Below are 23,061 nucleotides of genomic sequence, written 5' to 3'. Positions count from 1 at the left end.
TAGGTATATGCACGAAAGGTTGCGGTCCCCGTTGTAGGTTCATCTACAAACCAAAGACAAAAACACAGTCAAAGAAGTGTAGGTATGGGCGGATGTAAAATATGTTTTAATCTATTCACACTGAAACGGATTTTATTCTAAAAATAATATACAAGTCAGAAGTAGCACATTTGTGAAGCTAAAGAGTTTATGTTAATTTTTATTAAATAAATTAGGTGTGTGTGAATACGTGCGTTCATTGAAAACGACATTAATTTATTTGGTAACAATTCGAAATAACAAATAATAAATCAGTTAATATATTTAGCGGGAAGAGAATATCTTCTTGCTTGTTTGTTTTGAATTTCGCGCAAAGCTACACGAGGGTTATCTGTGCTAGCCGTCCCTAATTTAACAGTGTAAGACTAGAGGGAAGACAGCTAGTCATTCCCACCCATCGCCAACTCTTGGGCTACTCTTTTATCAACGAATAGTGGATTGACCGTCATGTTATAACGTACCCATGGCTGAAAGGGAGAGCATGTTTGGTGTGACGGGGATTCGAGCCCGCGACCCTCTTTGTATCCAGGATAAACATTTTTTCATTCTGATATGTCACTGTGTCTCTGGCGCAAACAGCCTAGTTGCTTTGCGCCATAAAACGCCAAACCCACCCACTCACCCACTGTGTCTCTTAGTATCCAGGATAAGTTGCTTGTGCAATATATCGTCAATCCAGGTTTTATTCTCCAGAATAGATACATTTTTTGTTGTGATATATGAATATCAGGATCTCTATACATCATCAGGGTAATTCCCTCTTTATCATACAATACGTCTATTGGCCTTTAAACTACCCACTTGTTTTTGTTTCGCTCATTAATGGTGGTGTGTCTGTGTGTGTTTCCTTATAGCAAAGTCACATCGGGCTATCTGCTCAGGCAACCGAGGGGAATCGAACCCCTAATTTCAGAGTTGTAGATCCGTAGATTTACCGCTGTACCAGTGGGGAACTGTTAACGGTGGGGTTTACATATTACATCATAATAAGTATTTCTGTATTGTCGCCTGTAACAGCACTCAGTATCAAGAATAGACAAAAATAAACTGAATGAGAATATTTACCTATGAATTTCTTCCGCAAATCATACGCTAATATTGATCCTAAAAATAACAAAATCATATACTTATAAGCACTTTCAGGTCAGTATATAAAAAGTGTCTGTTAGTATATCCCATTCAATAACCCTTTCACTATACAAGACGAAACAAAATACGTATCTCTAATTATTGTACCGACACAGGTCATTCAATTGCTATAAATCCCAAACCGAATATTCAAAAACCTTCGAGTATGACTTGACCATTGTTTTAAAATGCACAGAACATCATCTTCTGATCTTACTTGGTATATAAACACATGTAAAGTATATCAAGTTATGTTCCGTAGAGCTTCAGAACACAATCTACTGATCGTGAAAAAAGAAGAAAAATAAACCAGAAAAACTGGCCAATCATTTTGACATTTGAACATTTAGAAAATATATAACAAGTTGTGTTCCGCAGAGTTTTAACGCACCGAACACGATATTGTGATCGTACAAAATCACGAAAAAAAACAGATTGACCAATCAGTCTTGATATGTGAACTCGACAAGTTATGTTCCGCAGAGCTCAGTCTACAGTCTAGTAATCGTAAAAAATCAAAAGAACAAGTCAGACTGAACAAACAGTTTATGTGTATAAATCCTTCGATTTTTCAAACCAGAAAACACAAATATTATTACTACAACTCGAGCCAATTGAACTTTTCCATCACTTATCTTCTTAGGCAAAAGTCGGTCACGCTTGGCTAAATTGGCCTGTTGCTGCGTCTGATAGTTTATTGGAAACCTTTAATTTCTAAGAAGCTGGCTAGATGCCAGTAGTTATCGAGAAACCTAACGGATAAGTTAGAGAACTTATTGTTCTTAGAACGTATATTCCTGTAATTAGCTTCTCAGTTGACAATATTAGTGGATTCTACTTCGTTTCTGTCTATTTGTTCACTTGCACGCACAGTTTTGGTTGTTGTTCTAAGAAAAAGTAGGCTCATGATTAGTTGTTCGTAAAATCATCTCAGACAAGTGGCAAGAAGGAAATTTCGGTACGTGGTGTATGTGTTTTTCACACGTATGGACCTACAGTACCTAACCGTAACGTCCTTTACCATTAACTTAAGGTACAATTCACGTATTTAAACACAAAAGACGATTTTTCATTAAAAAATATACCAATCAATTTGTTTCTCATACTTATCTCATGACCTACATATGAAGGACCCATGAGACAGACCTATTGGTAGGAAAGTTATCACCGTGGAGTTCGTATAGAATAGATAATTTTATGTTCTTTGTTCAAAATTAAATTTGTATTTTAAACCTACATTGTCGAAATTAGGAGGGTAAATTACTTCTGTAACTCTTTGATTAATAATATACGTTGACCAAGTCATTTTACATTTCACAAAGCTGTTTAAATAGGCGTGTTATCATTATCGGGTCTGGAATACCAACTACTAAGATACAAGTTTTATTATGATTTCCATTGGACTATGTTTTGTGACCCGGTTTTGTTTCATTGTTTTTATGTTTCATTAGCATTCCCAAATTTGGTTGTCGTTTTAGATGTTTGGTGAAAACTCTGTGCTTGTTCCTAATTTTCAAATTCCTACTTCACGGTAATCACTCAGAAGGTATGTAGATGTACCAAATCTTTTGATACATTTGGTATTTCTTCTTTTAGTTAGTAACATACATAAGCTTTATTAAGTTTCTTTAAGCTGTTTTGAAAGGTGTGCTGTCACTGTGGGGACTGGAATACCTACTTAATAAAACAAGTGTTCCTCATCATTCCTCTTAATTAGACTGTTTCAGTAAACTGCTTTTATTGTTTTGTTTCATTAGAAAAAACTTCATCACCACAACTAGTTACAGACGGTAACTGATAGTTTTAGTTGCATGAGAATGAAAGTTCAACTGAAAGATGCAAGGGCAGCATTACAGAATTGTAAGAGATATAACTGTAAGAGTTCCAAGCCGAAAAGGCCTTATCAAAAACAATTAAATACATTTTCAAACCCTGCCATTTTCCTTGTTTGTTTGTTTTTATATTTCGCGCTAGCCGTCCCTAATTTAGCAATGTAAGACTAGAGGAAAGGCAGCTAGTCATCACCACCCACCGCCAACTCTTAGGCTACTTTTTTACCAGCGAATAGTGGGATTGACCGTAACATTATAACGCCCCCACGGCTGAAAAGAGGAGCATGTTTGGTGCGACAGAGATGCGATTGCCATGATACATGGCATAGGTCTTTGCATGGAGTCTAAAGTCGGCCAGCACTCTGTGGGTCCTAATTATGCAGAAGTCTCTTCTTCTGTATTCTACCAGTTTTCACCCTTGTTTTATTTAACTGAAGATCTTAACTGTTTTCATCCAAGAACTCGTGAACATCACTGTACTTTTCATCAGATTGTCTACCAAATTGTTTATACCCTATTTTCTTGTAAAAGTCGACTCACAAACAGTTTACTTTTTATAATATTTCTCCATTCGGTGTCAAATGTCTTTCCGCACTTTCTTTTGTTACGTAAAAAATTTCGCGTTTCAACATTCCTTGAATTCGCTTAAGGTTCTACATGCAAAAATTTTATGGCAGAAAACAGTTTTGTCATTCTTTCCATTTTATGATGCTAATTCTTCCGTGCTATTACATAAAGTAAGTTTTAACACTTAACTGGTCCGTATTGACAGTTGAATGAGACAGGGTAAGAAAACTTATCATTTTTTAGAATTTCCATATAATTGTACCAAGTGCATATCATAAGGCGTGAATGAACATGCTGATCCAATGTAGTGTCCGAAATAACTGTCACGGTACCCCATGCACGGAGGTAGCATATGGTACTGGTATATGATAAAAGAAATCAATTCAGTGGTTACGTATTGTTGGTAAAGGATTCTAGTACCAAGAAGGTAATGACCCCAAACATTCATCTGACCTATGCAGAAATTACTTAGCTTAGAAAGAAATTGCTGAGTCATTCAAATGAGGCAGTGGCGCCCCCATAGAGCCCCGATCTCAACTCAACTGAGCAGATCTTGGATTTATTAGATCAAAAACTTAACAAAAAATAAAGATATTTCCAAAGAAACTTTATGTGAGTGTGTTACAGATATTTACAGTAAAATCCCAAAATACACTTTGATTAAATATTTTGCAACAATGCCTGAAAGACTGTCTACAGTTATTAAAACAAAAGGGGGGGTTCAGAAAATATTAATTATTTACTGAACTCGAACACTTCCACTGAGTTCCTGTTGTACTAAATATGAAGATTAATAACATTTTGACATCTCACCTGTGAGTTACCTTCCATTGTTCTTTGAAAGCAGCCTGAAATATATATATTTTTTACTTTGTCCTAATAATTTTATACAGTACTATATAAAGGTTTTAATAATTTTTATTATTATTACTAATTGAATTATAGATACGAAATTTGGCAGAAACGTTTGGTTATTTTTACAAAGTTTATCAGTTCTTCTACGATATAACCAAAGGTTACGCTGACGTGACGACCAGTTATATTCAAGAGCTCTAGGACTATCTGGAATTTCACCTTTTTTTAACGATCTTAACTGTGTTTGTCAATTTTCCAAAACAACTTTTTTCAAACAAGGTTTAGGTCTGTATGAAAAAGCCTATTTCTATCTGAGTTACGAGCGAATTGTATCAATGTAAGGAACATATGTTAAATTACTCAAAATAATATGAACAAAATGCATTTTAAACATCACAAACATTTTCTTATCAGAAATGTACTTAACTAGAATTATGAGTTAAGAAAGTGGTAATTAAGATACTGCTCACGCAATACAATGTCTACAATTGATAGAAGCTTTATTTACGAGACTGATACAGGCGTTTCAACCATAACCTCTTAACCTTTAATCCTTCTGAAGAAACATTTTTGACCAGAGTGTATGAGCCTTGATTCTCCCCAAAACAAACATTAAGCATAAGTTTTTTTATCGAGGTCATGTACAATATCAATATCTAATACCATTTCCATGGTATCATGACCGATTTGAAAATAATTTATTACATATAATTGAGTACGTTACATTAAAACTAGTTTGAATATGCCCCGGTGGAACAGAATGTATCAGAACTACACTTAGAAATTGTAATGCATTTGCAAGGTAGTGTGATACCACCACAAACTGATTAGTTTTGAAAATAGTATGCAACAGTTTCTTTCGACACGAAATATTCATACATGCATGCATTAAAAGTTAGAAGTTTATAATATTCAAGACGGAGATATCTATGACATTTAATATCACCAGAAAAAAAAAGTAATATAGATCAACTTGAAGCACCAGGACCTTCCAGAAAGAGACCTCCGATAAACTGTACCCCAGCAGTGATTGGCAAACTGTAGAGCCTTGTAAACAGGTAGAAGTCAACGCGAAATTCACTAGCAAAGGCATTTACGTGTCCTAGATAGCAAAGGTCACGTGTGTTCAAGATGCTTCCATGACATATTTATGCAACCATGACGTACCTTGAGCAGCTGGAGAAGGAAAGATTCTGACACTCATTCTATTTCTGACAATACCGATCAAGTTGCCAGACGCAGTGCTTTTGGGCTTCTACTTGATTAACTATTGAATTAGACGCTAGGAACCACGGTCTTCGTTTACAGTATAGATAATGAAGAATAAGCAGGAGGAAACAACGTGTTTTGGATATGGTATTCTTACGACTGAGATTTTTTAAAAATAGAAACTGCTTTGCAACGCTATTGTCAAGAAGCATGGAGGTCACATAGAATACAATCAGACTCAGCGACACGAGCTGCAACGACGTGGTGAAGCTTCAAAATAGTTTGTAATGTAACGTATACGACTTATTTAATCCAACCAAGTGACTCAACTGCAAACTTAAAAATTTATTGTGCTAAAATCTCAGTTAAAATACTGCGTTGTACATGTCTTTAATATCATAGTGTGTAGCCTTGAGCATAAATAAACATATTTTACAAGCGTGTATTTGATAAAATTAACAAAATTTCTGCTTACGATATTATATATATGCATATAATATCTCTCTCCTGTTTGGAGGGTCGTGGGTTCGAATCCCTGTCACGCCAAACATGCTCGCCGTTTCAGCCGTGTGGGCGTTATATGTGATGGTCAATCCTACTATTTGTTGATAAAAGAGTAGCCCAAGAGTTTGCACTGGGTATTTATTGATGACTAGTTGCCTAGTCTTACGCTGCTAAATTAGGGACGGCGAGAACATATAGCCCTCGTGCAGCTTTGCACGAAATTTAAAATAAACCAAACCAGATCCTCCTGTTTATAAACACCTTTTTATATATACATTTATTTTCAGTTTTCTTCAAAATATTTACACTTAATTTCATTTTTTTCTTGATTTTTAATTTTAAGTCTCATTTCAGCTTCTGTCCCTTATTTTCTTTTTCTTAATGAAACTGTGTTGTTGTTGTTTTTCTGTATACAAACTGTCAATTTATAAACTTGGTATTTCATATAACAAGATATTTTTCCATTATTAAGTTGATTTGAATTGTACAATTCAAAACTGAGTTCAAGTGACTGAAAGTGGCCAAGTATTGTGTTCCGGCAACTCCGGCGGATGTAAAGTCATTGTATGCAGAGAAGGAGAACCCTACATCTAGGATGATTCTTTGTTGGCCCATTTAGTGCCTCTACACATTTTGACTCTATTTTGAAGTATTTTAAACCCAATCAAATGGTCAGCTACAAGCAATGGGGATCCGACGTCACACAAAAAGATTTGTCGCGCCTTCTCCCAGTACTGAGCGGTCCGATCTGTTTTGCGAGTGAGCATCCAGCTCGTTGTGAATAGAGTATCAGACAACACGGTTTAAAGGATAGATGAAGTGCTGCGCAACGGGTCGTCAGGCCGTATGTCGCTTACACAAAGCGCTTAAGTGTGACATAGGTAAAGGTGACAATAGGACAATGGCACAACAAGCTTTCAATGCCATTTCCTCCCTTGCCTTAATGAGAAACGTTTGCCAATCCCTTAAAGTATCCCTTGTCCTACCTTAGTAAGGGTTCTCCATAGTCACAAGTATGCGGTTGTATTTGATTTATAGCCAAACTCCTGTTATTCACTAACATAGGGTTTTTCTCCTTCTAGCTACGCTTTGAACATTAAACAGAAGGTAGCGAGGGACCATCTAATCAAGTCTAAAAGTCAAGGAAAAGAATATTTCTAATACCTAGGAAAACTTTACAGTTTGCCTAAACCTATGGAATAAATTCAAAAGACTGGCTTATCACATTTACCGTTGTAGCTGTACTGATAAAACTCTATTTCAATCTTCAAGATACTCTTATTAATAAACCACCCCTTCAGCTGTTTTCACTTTTCAATCGCTTCAACAGAGCCATTCATTACAATTCAGTCGGTCTTTATAAATCAGTCTTGTGGCCGTCAAAGCCTTTAGAGAGTTTTGTTACTCGAGGTTTTTGAAAACTTAGAGCCACGATAGCCACTTGAGTTTAACTTGTTGCCGTAAGAGGTCATGAAGTGCACAAGTGTGTGTTCTTATAGCGAAGCAACATCTGGCTATCTGCTGAGTCCACCGAGGGGAATCGAGCCCCTAATATTAGCGTTGTAAATCCGTAGACTTACCGCTGTACCAATGTGGGACAGGAAGTACACTAGGTGCATAGAATTAGTCAACCTAGAAACATTCGGAGTTTAGAAAACTTGGTGACATATGCTTTTTGAAATACTGTTATAATAGAAACTTACATTTTCAACGATGGCCAGATGTAGGGGTATTATAATGTGACGCTCAATCCCACTATTCGTTGGTAAAAGAGTAGCCTAAAAGTTAGCGGTGGGTGGTGATGACTAGCCGCCTTCTCTTTAGTCTTCCATTGCTAAATGTGGGACGGTTAACGGTTATCTCTTCTGTAGCGTTGCACGAATTTAAAAATAAATATTTTCAACGAGTCCGTCAAGTTTTCTTCTTATTTATCTAAATATCTTATAAAATAATAATCATCAACCCTGCTCGTATTTCCAGGTATTGAAATTTACAGAAATTATCTTCTGGCTTCCAGCGTAAATCCCATTTTATAGTGTCACATCAATTTTAATAACCTTGTATCTGAAATAAGTCTATATATGATTTAAATTCACTCTTTTCTGTACTTCTTACGTATTTTACGACTAAATGGTACTTACTCTGAATTTTGTTAAACAGTCTGCAAAATGCTCAGCTTTCCACAAAATATCTCTGAAAAAGTTGACCTAAATACGTAAGATTTCAGAGGTGCACTTAATGTCAACTTATGCACATACCTCTTTCTAATGTAAAAGTTCATCAGATAGAGCAAATATTACCACATTTATAGTAGACAGTCTAAGTGTAAGTAATTGCAGTTCGCTCAAATACTGGCTAATTATGAGGAGTACGACAGAGCCCATTGACTCAACCGACACTGTCGCGGCATTTCCCAAACTCTAACAAAGTCGAAACGGTATGTGGGTTGAAAGAGCCTTATCTCAGCAGTGCGTCGTCACGCCGAGTTCTTAAGCCTACATTCATCACTTCTAGGATTTGCTTTAAAAAAACTGTGCCATTCTTCCGTTTAAACATTAGTCCAAATACATTAATGAAGCACCTCTAAGAATCCATTTCTTCTCTCCTGGAGCTTGTGGTACATATTTCCTCTTCCTGTAATTAGACTTGTCATGGTAAATAACTCATCAACTCAACACAACTCTTTCATAATCAAAATATCCTAAAATGCTGCCAAATAGAAAAAAAAAAAGCGTAGGCAGAATGATAAATTTTCTGAGTTAATAGTAGCTATATTCAAAGGTTTGTGTATGAGTGAAGCAATATATGAAGCCTCTAAAACCATTTTATGTATAACAAAGGCTGCAATTTTAGGCTTATTAAATAACATGCAGCAAATGCTATCTGCTTCAATCAACTTGTGATTTTTTTTTGTAATTTCAGTTGACCTACCAACGGAATTAAAATTTGAAGTAGCTTCAATAGTTGCCAGTTATTGAACTAAAATGTTATAATAAATAGATACACGAACATGTATATAGATAACTGTCGAAAATGTTCTATAAATATCATAATGTTGGCTAAATGTCTAGAATGATCTTCGTATTGTTACACTTGAAAGGTTTAGTGAGATCTGTAGCTTTTTAAATGTTTTAAACTTAAAAAATAAACATTTTAAAGAAACTGAATAACCGTTTTGCATTCGCATAGTGTGAAAATTTAACCACAAAGTGTAAACATATTGAAACTTTCCTTACTTGATATACTCAATAAATAATTTTAGTATTTTCACCTGTAACATATAGAAAATTTTAAACAATTTGGTATTTTCGTGTGTAACATATTTGCAATTTTGAACAATATGCCTTGGTACAAAATATATTCTTGATGGACTCAGCAGATAGTCCAATGTGGCGTTGCTATAAAAAACACACACACACACAAAATATATTATTTTATTTTATTTATATATCAATCAAGGTTTGGAGAAAAAAAACAAGGCAGGTAATAGATTCTGTCCCTAAAGTAAATCTAAACTATTTTGTGAAAATAAATGTAACCGTGGATTAGCAGCGCAAAAACTGTAGTGATAAAGAGCTAAGTCCAAAAAGAATGACAGCAAAATTCCCAACACTTTGCTGTATTGACGAAGGCTCAGAGGTACTACTGTGGAGTCACGGGCCGTTGGGCCGTGTAATGCTTCCAGCTGCGAGCGGCAGGGCATGCGTGTCCGAGTCCCGTGCGCTCTGTGTGCACACAATCTCCGAGCTAACACCTCAGGGTGTGGGTGCTGTTACGGAAGAGAAACTACGAATTCTCCCAAAAAAGAAAAAGTTATCTAAAGAATTGAGTTTTGTTTTCTTATTGTTTGCGTCAAAGCCGTGTTGGCACCGTTGATTCGTTCTCGTAATGCTTGGCGAATTGGAAAACTGATGATGTTTTAAGTTGCCAGTCAAGAAGGAAACAGGCACTGGGCTCACAATAGTTGGATACAAGTTCGTGGAAGCAAGAGTCGAAATCCAGGAACTTACCAGTGAAAGTTTAAGGCACTCAAGATGCGCCCGTCCATGTTTTAACGATTAGATGTCTGGAACATTGTGATCAAATTTAAATTTGTTAAAAATCCAACATAAAAAAAAAAAGAACTGTGAAAAAATTAGCTTCAAGGTGAAACCTAACGAATAATCCAACCATCTGAACAGGAGAAATTCCTATTTAAAAATATAAGATGCAACCACATATTTTATAATTTTTTATTCGATAAATGTAAAATATGTTGTTTTTTTCGAAGATAGAATCAATTTATTTTGGTTTTGTATTTTAAGCGTATGAAGAAAAGTATTCCATTATATTAGCAGTCTGATCTGAAAAAAAAACAAAAACAGAAACACATGCAAAAATACAGAAAATCAAATATATATTTATAGAAAATTAGTAGAAACACAGTTAAACCGATGTTTGAATTTTTATCGAATCTCAAGTTTAAAATCTTCACCATCAAACAAAATGTAAACACCCAAGCTATGATGTGTTCTTCAATAGTTATTGCTAATACATTTCATTACACTTTCTTCTAGTGAGGCAAACACATTCATCCTTCCTAATCCCCATCACACCAAACATGCTCCCTCTTTCAGCCGTGAGGGCGTTATAATGTTCGTTCAATTCCACTATTCGTTGATAAAAAAGTAGCCCAAGAGTTGGTGGTTGGTGGTGATGATTAGCTGCCTTCCCTCTAGTCTTACATTGCTAAATTAGGGATGGATTACACAGATAGCCCTCGTGTAGCTTTGGTGAAATTCAAAACAAACTAAACAGTACTGATTACAAGCGAAGATGAGAGGAACTCGTCTTAAAAAAGCTTGGGTTTTTTAGAAAGAGAGATAAATATGACAGTGGAAGGAAAAAGGTGAAAGACCAAGGATGGACTTACTGAGAGAGGACATGAGAAAATGTGGTGTAAATGTAGCTATGATGCAGAAAAGGGAAGAGTAGTGGACAATGACCAAACAAACAGCATCCACAAAGCTGTGACAAATGCTATAAAAAGAAAAAAGATAAAGTTATTTGTTTTTTTTAAATTTCGCGCAACGTAACTTGACAGCTATCTGTGCTAACGCCTAATATTAAAGAGATTAATCAGAGGGAAGTGTGCTATTCAATCATGCTGCTCTTTTATTAACAAATAGTAGGATTGGTCGTGAAGTTATGAAGACCCAACGGCTGAAAGGGCGAACAAGGAAATTGATTTGAACCTGTGATCCTCAGATTACTACTGAAATGTCCTACTCACCAGGCTTGTACAATAAAGAACTTAATCGATTATAATCAGGTACCAATCAACGTTCTGGATCATTTTTCGAAAGTATTATAACACAGTCCACGTTTTTCTTTTCTTTGTGTTGTTGGAAACATTTAAGAAGGAGTGTCATTTTCAGATACTGGTTTTGGTGATAATCTTCGTGTTGCATCTTGTAGTAGAAATAGACCAAACATATATTAAGTTTCCTTCACACGATTAACTCTTCAACACATTTAGTTGATTGAAGTGTTGTGTATGTATGTATAATTGTATGTTAAAGAAAATAAATCACGAAATCCTTATCTATGTATTATAAATTACATAAAATTAATCTAACAGTAATCACATAACATACAATGGCGGCATATTCTTGTAATGTAAACATAATTTAACAGTAATCACATAACATACAATAGTGGCGTGTTATTGTAATGTAAACACAATTTAACAGCAAGCACATAACATACAACAGTGGCGTGTTATTGTAATATAAACATAATTTAACAGCAATCACATAACACAATACTGGCGTATTCATGCAATGTAAACATAATTTAACAGCAATCACATAACATACAATAGTGGCGTGTTATTTTAATGTAAACATAACATAACAGCAATCACATAACATACAATACTGGCGTATTCATGTAACGTAAACATAATTTAACAGTAATCACATAGCATACAATAGTGGCGTGTTATTGTAATGTAAACATAATCAAACAGTAGTCACATAACATACAATAGTGGCGTATTCTTGTAATGTAAACATAACTTATCAGCAATCACATAACATACAATACTGGCGTATTCATGCAATGTAAACATAACTTATCAGCAATCACATAACATACAATACTGGCGTATTCATGCAATGTAAACATAATTTAACAGCAATCACATAACATACAATAGTGGCGTGTTATTGTAATGTAAACATAATCAAACAGTAGCCACAATAATCTAAATTCAAATATGAAAACTATTATTATGTTTGAAAATAAAAAAACAAAGTACGATTCGTCACAACAAACTACAATAAGATAATTACACAAATTGTTGTCATAACAAATTTCACTTGTTACTGTAACATTCGTAATTACAACTGTTTTCTTAAGCCTCGTTCTCTGAATGAATTTAATGATTTAAAATCGAAGACCTTTATTGTCGTCCAATCTATACTATCACTGGTGAGATTACACACAATTGCTTATAACAGTAATGGTTACATTATTACAGGCCAGTGACTCAAGTTAAATGGATTTGACTTCCATCTTATTTTGTAAAATGTATATTATTGTGAACTATGATAAAGTCTGTTTTCACGGATATCAGCTGATAAAAGCGCCATCAAATTTCTTTTTTTTTTTTTAACTTTCGAAATAAGTTGCACTTCGTTGATCATTTGTGACTATAAACTTGTAAACGGATCATTACGTAAAGTTATGTACTTTAGCTACATTAGCGCTTCATATTTCTGCGTAAGTTAAATGTTTCTCGGATGCAGAAGGTGAGAGAAAAATTTTCAGTCCTGATGATGTTGAACCAATGAATCGGTGAACGAGTACTTGTTCCCGACCTCGCCACAACAGAAATGCTCTCGGTTGGCGTCACGAATCACATGATTTCAAGCTTGCAATCAGCAACGCGCAACGTTTCCCTTGTGACCAAATGACTCCACGATTGACTTTTTCAAACTGCATGTCGTGGCGCGTGCTCGGATTGGTCCGATTCTATTAGTTAGGTTCAATTATGACCGCCCGTGTGTGTGTGGCAGAATTATCGGCGGGGCTTGTGGCATGGTCGACATCTGAGCTACTCCTTTTCTAAACCCAAAGTTAGTGTTCATAATATTATCTTTTAACTACGTCTTCTAAAGTAAGCGTTCACTCTCTCCCGTGTTAATAAGCGTGATTTTGGTACGACCTACTGCGACTGACGGCCTCACCATCCTTCCTCCGACAGTTTCCGTGCCTGGGGTGGCAAGGCTTGGCCTGCCCCGCCACGAGACCCCGGCCATGGACCTTACGACAGCCTACCGTTACAACGCCAGTATGATGGAATATTATTCATGTAAGAGTAAGTACTTGTTCTTGCTGGATAGCCCCACGGGTCACTGTAGGTCACATGTCATTATAATCCGTGGGGCTATCCTGTCGCCGCTGTGACAGTAGCTCTTAAAGCCTTGCGTTTCAGTTTCAAGAATAACAAGAATAAAAAAATATATATATATGTAGAAATTGTTTTATGAATTGAAATGCGCATGGAAGGGAAATGCTATTTCCTGTGAGACGGCCGTTACATTTTCTTCTCAGTGGCGTTCCTTATGATATGCCGGTGTTCGGCGGACGTGCAGGAGTTTTTCTTGCAGCTTCGCTCTGTTTGTGTCCGTTCTGGGCTGTTACAAGTGCACTTTTCACCATCTAACTCGATTATGACGAGCGAGCTTTCATTCGCAAGAAATGGACGACTGACAGAGGCTGAGCCTCCTGGCCTTCAGACACGTATTAAAGCGATAGAGAGGCGCGTCGCGTGAGCAGAAACTTCATCACTTCGTTGACCGGTGATGACTTACCGCTATCTAACCAGGTTACAGCTTTCGTCTCCAGATTTTGTCTCTAGTTAAATAACGACGCGCGAGACGTGTACCTTTATTTCTAACACCCCAATTCCTTGAACCTATCACCCGACCCTCTTCTTTGTTCAGAGGGATCTTTATAGCTGAGAAGCACTTCTCAGTCTTGTCTTTGTTTATTTTTTTAACCCGATCATTTCTTAACGTATTCCTCCTCTATCCTGCTCAGTAGAGTTAACCTTCCCAAATGGAGCTCTTTCCTTTGGCGTACTACAACTATCTTCTGGATGTTCGCTTCCGTTTGGCCAAATTAGGTTCGTATTTCTTATTCTCGCTCTACTTGTTTAGTTTTTAGCCTCGAAGAGTTCCACATACTAAAATACGTTTCAATAATTTGACTTAGAAAATAATGTTAGATTCGCCAATTTTACGCTAGGAAGAACTAGTAAGTATGGGTAGGTAATTAATTTTACTGCATTTAGTACTATAGTTACACGAGTAGGGTTAGTACTTACTCTTTAAAGCGTGCATTACATTAGATCCTTTATTTGTTCTCTGTGTACCTAAGTCATTGAGTATGGTCATGTATAATAGATTTGTGTTAACACTTTACTGTCCGCCTAGCTTTCAGCTAATGACAGGTTAACACGCACAAGAGCGTTGTGTGGGTGTGTATGTATAGCTTTCACACTTATATTTATTAGTGCCACCTTCTTTATAGTGTGTAGCAAGACGAGTGTCTTCGTCACACATTAGGTAAATCAACTCGACATAAAAGCTGGCACAATTTGTATAGTTTATAGTTAACACACGGTCGCCATTTATTGCTAAAACTTCTGTCGAATGCATTACAAGTAAATCTGGTTATTGCTGTTACTGCAAACTCCATTTGCATCGGCAAATATGTAAGTACCACTTTAACTACAACCCAATAATTACTTATCCAGTATTTTTGTTTTATTATGCCGTATTAAGAACATTCTCGCTAAATAATTTTCAGCAATGTATTTCAGTCAAATTAACGTAACACAGATAGCTTTGTTTTTCCCTGTACGAAAAGGCTTAACTTTCCCTTCGTGGAAAGTTGGAATTTTCCAGTTTCGTCAGAGTTTGTCACGAAATTAGTTATATAAAACGAACGAATGAAAGAAAACACCCTGAAAACATGGTGTGTTTATATATATATATAAGACATGCACAGCATTTTACGAGGTTTTTATATGGATCTAGATGTAAGCGATATTCTATATTTCTTGCATTCTGTAAATCAGCCAAATTCTTTCCCAGTATTCATCCGAGGCTCGAGTTTCAGTCTGCATTGTGATAACTCTCTAGAATAGAGGACCAATGAGAATATCTATGCCAAGACAGATTTACACCCTTCTAAAACACATTCATCACGTAACCGATTCACCCAACCGAAATCATGTAAAGCAAAAGTGTACAGTAATTCGGAATGGTAGAACGCCTATAGGACTCTTGCCAGAATATTCAATTGCATGAACTTTAATTACGCCTGCAGTATTAGCACACACACAAACGTGGCTTTAAATAGAATCTTTTTTTGTGCTACGAGAAATAAATCGCAAAAAAAAGTGAACAACTGTGTGCTTGACAGAAAGGTTTTAAAACTTTAGTACAAAAATTTAAAGTAACTTTTTCAACAGATCTATACATATAAAACAACTGATTTAATAGGAACTGTTTTTTTTTTTATTAATTATACTGACGGGCCAATAGACGCTAAAGTAAAGAGTTTCGCACTACCAGTTCACCAATAAACTTGGCGTTGTCGAGCAGTTTACTGAACATTAATATCAATGTTATCTTAACAAAGAGTGCACTTCAGTTATGGATAGGTTCATTGAAATAATTGCAGAGAACTGTGCAATATAACCGCAACGACAAAAACTTAGTTGCCTATATAATTTTTTCAAGGAGAATTGAAATTTTCTAGAAGCAAAAAAGAGCTATAGCATCTTACCTTCCTCTCGGAATCAAAATAACAAACCCAACAGCAAGTCGTTCCCATGTGATTTCTGGCAACCGCAAGCAACACAGCTACAAATGTTTTGTCCACAAACACTAATACTCAAAGGCACATTCATTACATAACAAGACCTATATATATAATGTATAACAGCGCCAGGCAGATATCTATCTTCCCTTTGTGTTCTTCTTACTTCCCCCTGCAGTCAAATGGTTGTAAAATGACCACACTGCGACTTACTGCTAAAAAGCTCTGCATATACGACAGATAAACTGCACGCGTCTTTCTTTTCTATAACCTAATACGTACTTGCTCAGGTAAATGACAAGCGCGTGCCGTTTACCCGTGTCTCGACTTTAATTATGCCATAGCCGACTATTAAATAGATTGAATTAAGAATAATAGATGCCGTATTGTTCGAGGTACTATTGTTTGGGTAGTTTTGAGCACGGGGTTTACTATACTTTACTAGACATACATTAGTATGTCTTTCTTTTTTGTTACCAATAAACAATGTTCAGGGTGATATTGTATAGTGGAATAAATAATAGGGTTAGTTTTATAACTTATTTCAAATTATACCGAAGTAGTTTGAATTCAGAATGAATACGATCATTATTTACAAACATGTTTGGCTTAGATTTATATTCTATTCACACAAGAATATTGATTTAAACTGGACTCGCCTTTGGCTATAACGAAGCCACACTATAGAAACAGGTACCTTATGATGTTTATTGTATCTATGGTTCCATATATAAAGAAAACTCGCCTTAAACGTAATATTTTCAAATAATACAGGGACTACACAGAAGACAACAGTTCGGTTTAACCTTAACATTCCTTTGATTACCAATGCGTGTATATTATATGTACCTATATTGAATGTTCATGGCTTAGGTGTCGTCTCATTGTCAGTTAGGCTTAAAATGTGTCATAAAATTATATCTTATTTACTCTCTGTAATAGTTCAGTGTGCAATCAAAATAAAACCTGTATTGAAAGGTACTTGAGTTAGTTACATAGATCTCTTTGATCTATGTAAGAAGGTTAAGGTGATTGCATCAATTACCAAAAGACGCAAGTTGTTTAGGCTGCGTTTAGGACTAGTTTACCACTAAAAGTATAAAGTGTTCACAAAATCGAACGAACTTTACTGTAAGAAACAGCAGAACTTGTTACTGAAGTGATCAATGTTTCTATTCATCGTCAGAGGTATTTAATTGGTGCAGTTGATAGGTAGTTTACAATAATTCATCAATATTTATGAAGTATTTATAAAAATCAAACGAAGTTCACTATAAACGAGATGACAGTTTTTGTGTTATTGTAGCGTTTAACGCTTATTTTGGCCGTCATATATATTTTACTGGTACAGTTGACGTACCTTAAAATAATTCCTCAATATTCATAAAAAATATATATTTATACGATTACACTCGAATTAGAGTAATAGTTTATTTACAAACTTAATCGCAAAAATTCAGAGCTCGATTTCTCTCGGTGGCCAACTTGCAGATGCACCAATTTGTAGCTTTTGCACTAACAAAAAGAACGAATAATTGCACTTTGAGTGTTTTTGATTTACAATTTTTTTTCTTTTTAATAGTAAAAATCGCAGCAAATTACGAGTTTTCAAAAAGTTTTTGGACTACGTTTTATTTGCGGATGTTATTATTTTCTTTTTAAAACCACAGATAATACACAGACAGATACAACTACGATGAAGTTTATTGTTACCACAAGAAAACAAATGAAATAACACTGAATAACAATTAAAGTAATACCTTAAATTATTGTTTCGTATACGATGTACACCATATAAATGTACGTGTTCCAGAGGTTTTCAACTGGTCAACTAATAATTTGTAGCAACATTTGCATTAACCTTACTCGCACATTGAGTGTGTCAACTTAATGTTGCCCTCCGCTAGTACAGCGGTATGCCTTCGGATTTACAACTCTAAAATCAGGGGTTTGATTCCAATTGGTGGGCTCAGCAGATAGCCCGATGTGGCTTTGCTATAAGATTACACACACAACTTAATGTTTGTGTACCTTTTACCACATGTCTCCCATTGAAGAATTTTATTCTTTTAAGAGTCTATGGAAATTAATGTACTTACGAAAAATAGAAATGTGTATACGAAATGTGTTAATGTGAAGCAACCAATCTTTGGAGGATAAAATAAAATTAAATGGCGTATTCTATATTTTGTATTCTAACCGATTCACGTGGAACGTGCTCTCTTTTATCAAGTCAAAATAGCTTTTTAGATCACCAACAAATTAAAGAAGTTTTTTGATCCTGACACTGTATCTGAGAATACAGTTTACGTAAATGACAAATTCTTATTCACAACAAACAGTTACTGAAACATTGTATTAATATATATACATTTGCAGTTTTCAAGAGTGGGTAACTGTCTTTGACACTTACGTGGCACACTACTAATTTTAAAACAACACTTTGTCTAAATAACCGAAAACCGAGTGTATCATGCTACACCAACCAACCGACATGTATATATAGAAATCTGTAGCACACGTTGAACTATGGTTTTCTAAGATTCTCGAATGATGGTACTGCACAGATCATTCGTGATGAAGAGAAACCCACTTGAAATAGACATGTATCTCATGACAGGTGATATGAGTATTAAAAGTTTTATTAAAATAAAGTAGAGAACAAAGTTTTGACCTTCGTAGGTCATCTTTAGGTTACTGATGAAGTATAAATGTTTTTCATCTAAGGTTGTTCGTTGTTCGAACTGAACAATGCGTCTAATTTATGCTCGGTTAAATAGCTTAATATAACAAATTACGGGCAGTTACTTCCAGATGTAGTATTGGTGTATTTCATGCACATAGATAGATAGTTAGTTGCGTATAGGTAATGTTTTTACTTTATTATCAGTTATAATTAAAGTATGGTATTTGATACCATATGCATAGTTAACTGAAAGAAATTCAACTTAACCCACCCGTACAAATATCACAACCCAAAAATCAAGAACAACACACATCAACCTGTATATACATCCCAGCTTTGCAAACACAGTAAAACACCAAACAGTATACATACGGAAAACACGACATATACATTAGAGTCTGGAAAACATAGTGCCACAACCATTCCTAAATACTGGAAAGTAAGCGACGTTCCAATTCGTATATACATCACAACCTGAAAATCACAGCTTACCAACCCGTACATAAATCACAAACTGAAAAATATAGCCACCATCAATACTCTACGTAGCGACAAACCTTTGTTAGAAATATTTGCTCTCTCCAACATACAGCTAATACACCACGCTACACCTAATTACAGTTAGGAAAACTGTGTAAAGCTATACACTCTTTAGAACATAAAACGTATGAACAGTCAACCTGTTTGAGCAGTTCTTGAACATTACACCATACGACGATGATTAAATAGAAAAAAACAAAACTGTTAAAACGAAGCGAACCTGGAAACACGTATACTTTTATTAGCTATGTTAAACTGAAAGACACCACGAGAGAAGACTGAATTCTATAGTTGTTTATACAAGTCAGACTACTTACCTGGATGAAGTGGTGACAGTCAGGACTAGTACAGTGAACAGAATAGTAATATATTATTGTTAATACGTCAGATTCATTTTAATTTTACTTCTCATATTAAGCATTTCTCAACTAGCTGATATCTAACTTCTGTTCGGTTACTAAACATTAAAAAAACAAATCGCAGTTCGTTTTCACACGAATAGAACCCTCATAAGTAAGATCTCTCAGATAAAACTCTACTGTTTTATTCATTAAGACATAGGCCATTTTGTTATATTAAGTTTAATCATATTGAAATAAAGATGTCTAACAACGGGTTTCGTTGTAACATAATCTACGTAACTGTGGAATTACTGTTAATAATAAGTAATAAATACTGTTAATTATGAATAACAGTAAAAAAAAGTCTCTGCTGTAGATCATCGTGTTAAGTGCCCTCGCTACCATCGGAGTTTTCGGCCATTAACCCAAGAACATCTGACAAAGTTGATCCTGCTTTACAATACAAGTTGTGATGTGTAATCATTGATTTATCAATATCAAACTTAATCCTTGCTAGAATACGCTATTATATCATTAAATCACAACAAACGCAGTGTTAAATAAAGCTGTTAAAATTTCCGAAGCGAAATGCGATACATAGAGAATTCTGTTCCGTTTAATATGTTAAAATGCACGACGTTCCATATGAGGCGATCAGAAACATCTTTGTCAGATCACATACTAAGATACAGGTCACATGAACTTTATAACAGAACGCGTTTTTTTTTTATGAAAGAGGTCATGCTCGGTGCACTTTATTTTCGGTAATACAAGTATATAAATATTAATACACTTATGTGCAAACGTGTTTGGAGTAAAAGAACCTACGCAGATATGCACAATGCATGAACGATAAGGGCGTTGTGTGTTTGAATTGTCATTAGATAATGAGAGTTGGTTGTAGCGGTCACGTGTATGTGCCTATAACGAGAAACTAACCCACGATACCACACGTGAACAGGTAAAGTACGCGTGACGGCGACTTCGACAACGATGATTGTAAAACGCGATTGTGCCAAAGCCTACAAAACTATGATAGGTAGGTAAAGCCGCCCAACAGGGGTTTCCTCGTAACCGGTTATTACGTGTTTACCGACGATGTCAGATTACCAGATTTTCTGTTTCCTGAAGACATTTAACAGGTTTAGACTCTATCATTCACTGGTATTGATTGAGTAGTAAAATACATCTCCTAGTATTTATGGAATGGTTGAGTATATGTGTATATTGAGACATACTGTAAATATATGTATGTGCCTTCTAGGTCACGTTACTGTTTTATGTAATTAGGTACACCTAGCCATAAAAATATTAAAATAGCGCCATGTTCGTTAGTGTAATTGCAAATGAATGAACGTTATAAAGTGAAATTAAAGAAATTAAATATATATATATATAGCGCCCTCTTTTTTTCCCGTGTTTTGTTTCTTACCCTGAATGAATCCAATTGGAAGCTGTGTCATATATTAGGTTTTTCACCATTAAAATACTTATAGCAGTAAGGAACAGAAATACCTCAAATATAATGGTTAGATGGTCTTTATAATAAAAACGCGGTATAAAGTAACGCTAGAACGAAATAAATTTTAAGATTAAGAGAGTAGTTCTAACGATGTTTCCCGGAAAGTTTACGGACTTACAACGTCAACATTCGAGATTAGAGTCTCCGATGTAGCCGAATACGGATTTATTTTTATTTATTTTTTACGTTATAGACTGTCACAGATAGCACGTAAAAGAGGTACGTAGATGAGTTTGGGATTACGGTAAACTTTATGGTTTAACCAATATTTGATTGCAACCAATTTGTTGTTGGATATTTTACAAATTATGCTTTGAGTAACTGTGTAATTTAGCTAATTATTAATTATTCGAAATTGTAAGAACTTGCCTAACTATGGAAATATTATAACGGAAAAAAGGTGTCTTCATATACCTTCTAGGCCATGGGGGAGTCAACCAACTCGGAGGGGTTTTCGTCAACGGTCGTCCCTTACCCGACGTTGTCCGACAGAGGATTGTTGAACTGGCTCACCAGGGAGTGCGTCCCTGTGATATCAGTAGACAGCTTCGAGTATCTCATGGATGTGTGTCCAAAATTCTGGGCAGGTTAGTGGCACTTGTATTTTCAATCCTTCAGTATTTACCATTAGGTTTGGAGCTGTTGTGATTTCTGTACCAATAAACACGTAAGTAACGTAGAATGTTTTGTTTTGTCAATAATTACCAATGCATGTCAAATAGTCGTATAAGCCGCATCATTCTCGAGTCCATGCTGACCAAATAGGCAAGAACAACCACAATATTTACATTCAATATTTTTTAAGTTTAATTTTAGACTGTTTATGTGTGGTACAGAGATGCCCTTAAGCCTAAATGCATTGTTTGTTTTATCAATGGTGTATGCACGCTTTAGGAACACTGTTTTTGTAGCTTATTTGCTTATGTTTTTTCCACAGCTTGTTATTGATTTCAAAAATATGAAATGTGAATGAATATTCCAGTTGCTCCAGTTATTCATTTGGGATATTTTAACTACTGTTACTACTACTATAGCTAATGATACTGTCATAATTATTTTTCGACGAAGCCCGCTTAATTCGTTTGTTTGTTGAATTTCGCTCAAAGTTAGTTCGTTCTTTCCTTGTTAGCTATTTTGGCGAAGGAAGCCAGGTTATTTGCGTTACGCACACTAAGGGAATCAAACCCCGGATTTTATGAACTTACCTCTAAGTGTAACCCAGCGGAGGATTTACGAAAAGCTACATGAGGAGCTATCTGCGCTAACTTTCTCTGATTTTTAAAGTGATTGATTAGAGGGACACCAGATAGTCAATGCTGCCCCCTACCAAATCTTGATTTGTTATTGTCAGTCTGTATAGTCGGGTTTGACTGTTATTATTGTAATCCACCCATTGCTTAATATTTCAGAGATCGATTTTGTTTTTCTATTATAGTAACGGTATAAGAACCACGTAACCACACCTTCGTATTTCAGCATGGTAATCACTAGGATCCTTAACTGAAGTTACTGATAGCATGACTAAAACTTGAATGTTCAATCTGAATGAACACAAGGGCTAAATAGCCACGTCAGAGACCACAATAGCTCCTGCCGTAACAAGATCATTGTTCAACTTTTAGAACCAAATAATGGAACTGACTGTCACTTTTATAAAGCGCACTTATTTGGTGATATCACATCTAGAAATACAAATCTTTTGATATGCATCTCGAGGAACAAATCATTATGCGTGCCACGCCCTTTCTGATGGTATGGTTTAATAACTGAGTAAAATGCCGTTTTGGAAGAAAATTAAACAGCTTACTACATGGTCCGGCATGGTCAGGTTTTATGGCGCTCGACTCGTAATCTGAGGGTCGTGGGATCGGATCCCTGTCACACCAAGCATACTCACCCTTTCAACAATGGGGGCGTTATAATGTGACGGTCATTCCAGATATTCGTTGATAAAAGAGTAGC

The 23,061-nt window shown here is 35.5% G+C and overlaps 1 protein-coding gene and 1 long non-coding RNA gene across 6 annotated transcripts in view; one reads left to right on the top strand and one right to left on the bottom strand.

Moving 5' to 3' along the window:
- The window catches only part of LOC143235594 (uncharacterized), a 29,316-nt gene extending 20,779 nt beyond the window's left edge, over positions 1–8,537 (bottom strand). The window contains exon 1 of the long non-coding RNA XR_013019335.1: positions 8,276–8,537. This is a non-coding gene — a long non-coding RNA (uncharacterized LOC143235594). The remainder of the gene's footprint in view (positions 1–8,275) is intronic.
- Positions 1–23,061, top strand: part of LOC143234161 (uncharacterized) — a 177,507-nt gene that overhangs the window by 85,898 nt on the left and 68,548 nt on the right. For 2 of the 5 annotated variants that reach the window (XM_076471289.1, XM_076471286.1), the window contains exon 4: positions 21,521–21,686. In XM_076471289.1, coding sequence (XP_076327404.1) covers positions 21,521–21,686 — 166 coding nt within the window. Of the gene's footprint in view, positions 1–13,153; positions 13,498–21,520; positions 21,687–23,061 lie in introns of those variants that run through there. The other 3 variants (XM_076471288.1, XM_076471287.1, XM_076471290.1) reach the window with 3 other exon arrangements.

This window comes from Tachypleus tridentatus, chromosome 12 (genome assembly GCF_004210375.1).
Source record: "Tachypleus tridentatus isolate NWPU-2018 chromosome 12, ASM421037v1, whole genome shotgun sequence".
NCBI lineage: Eukaryota > Metazoa > Arthropoda > Merostomata > Xiphosura > Limulidae > Tachypleus > Tachypleus tridentatus.
This window is presented reverse-complemented; position numbering and strand designations above follow the sequence as displayed.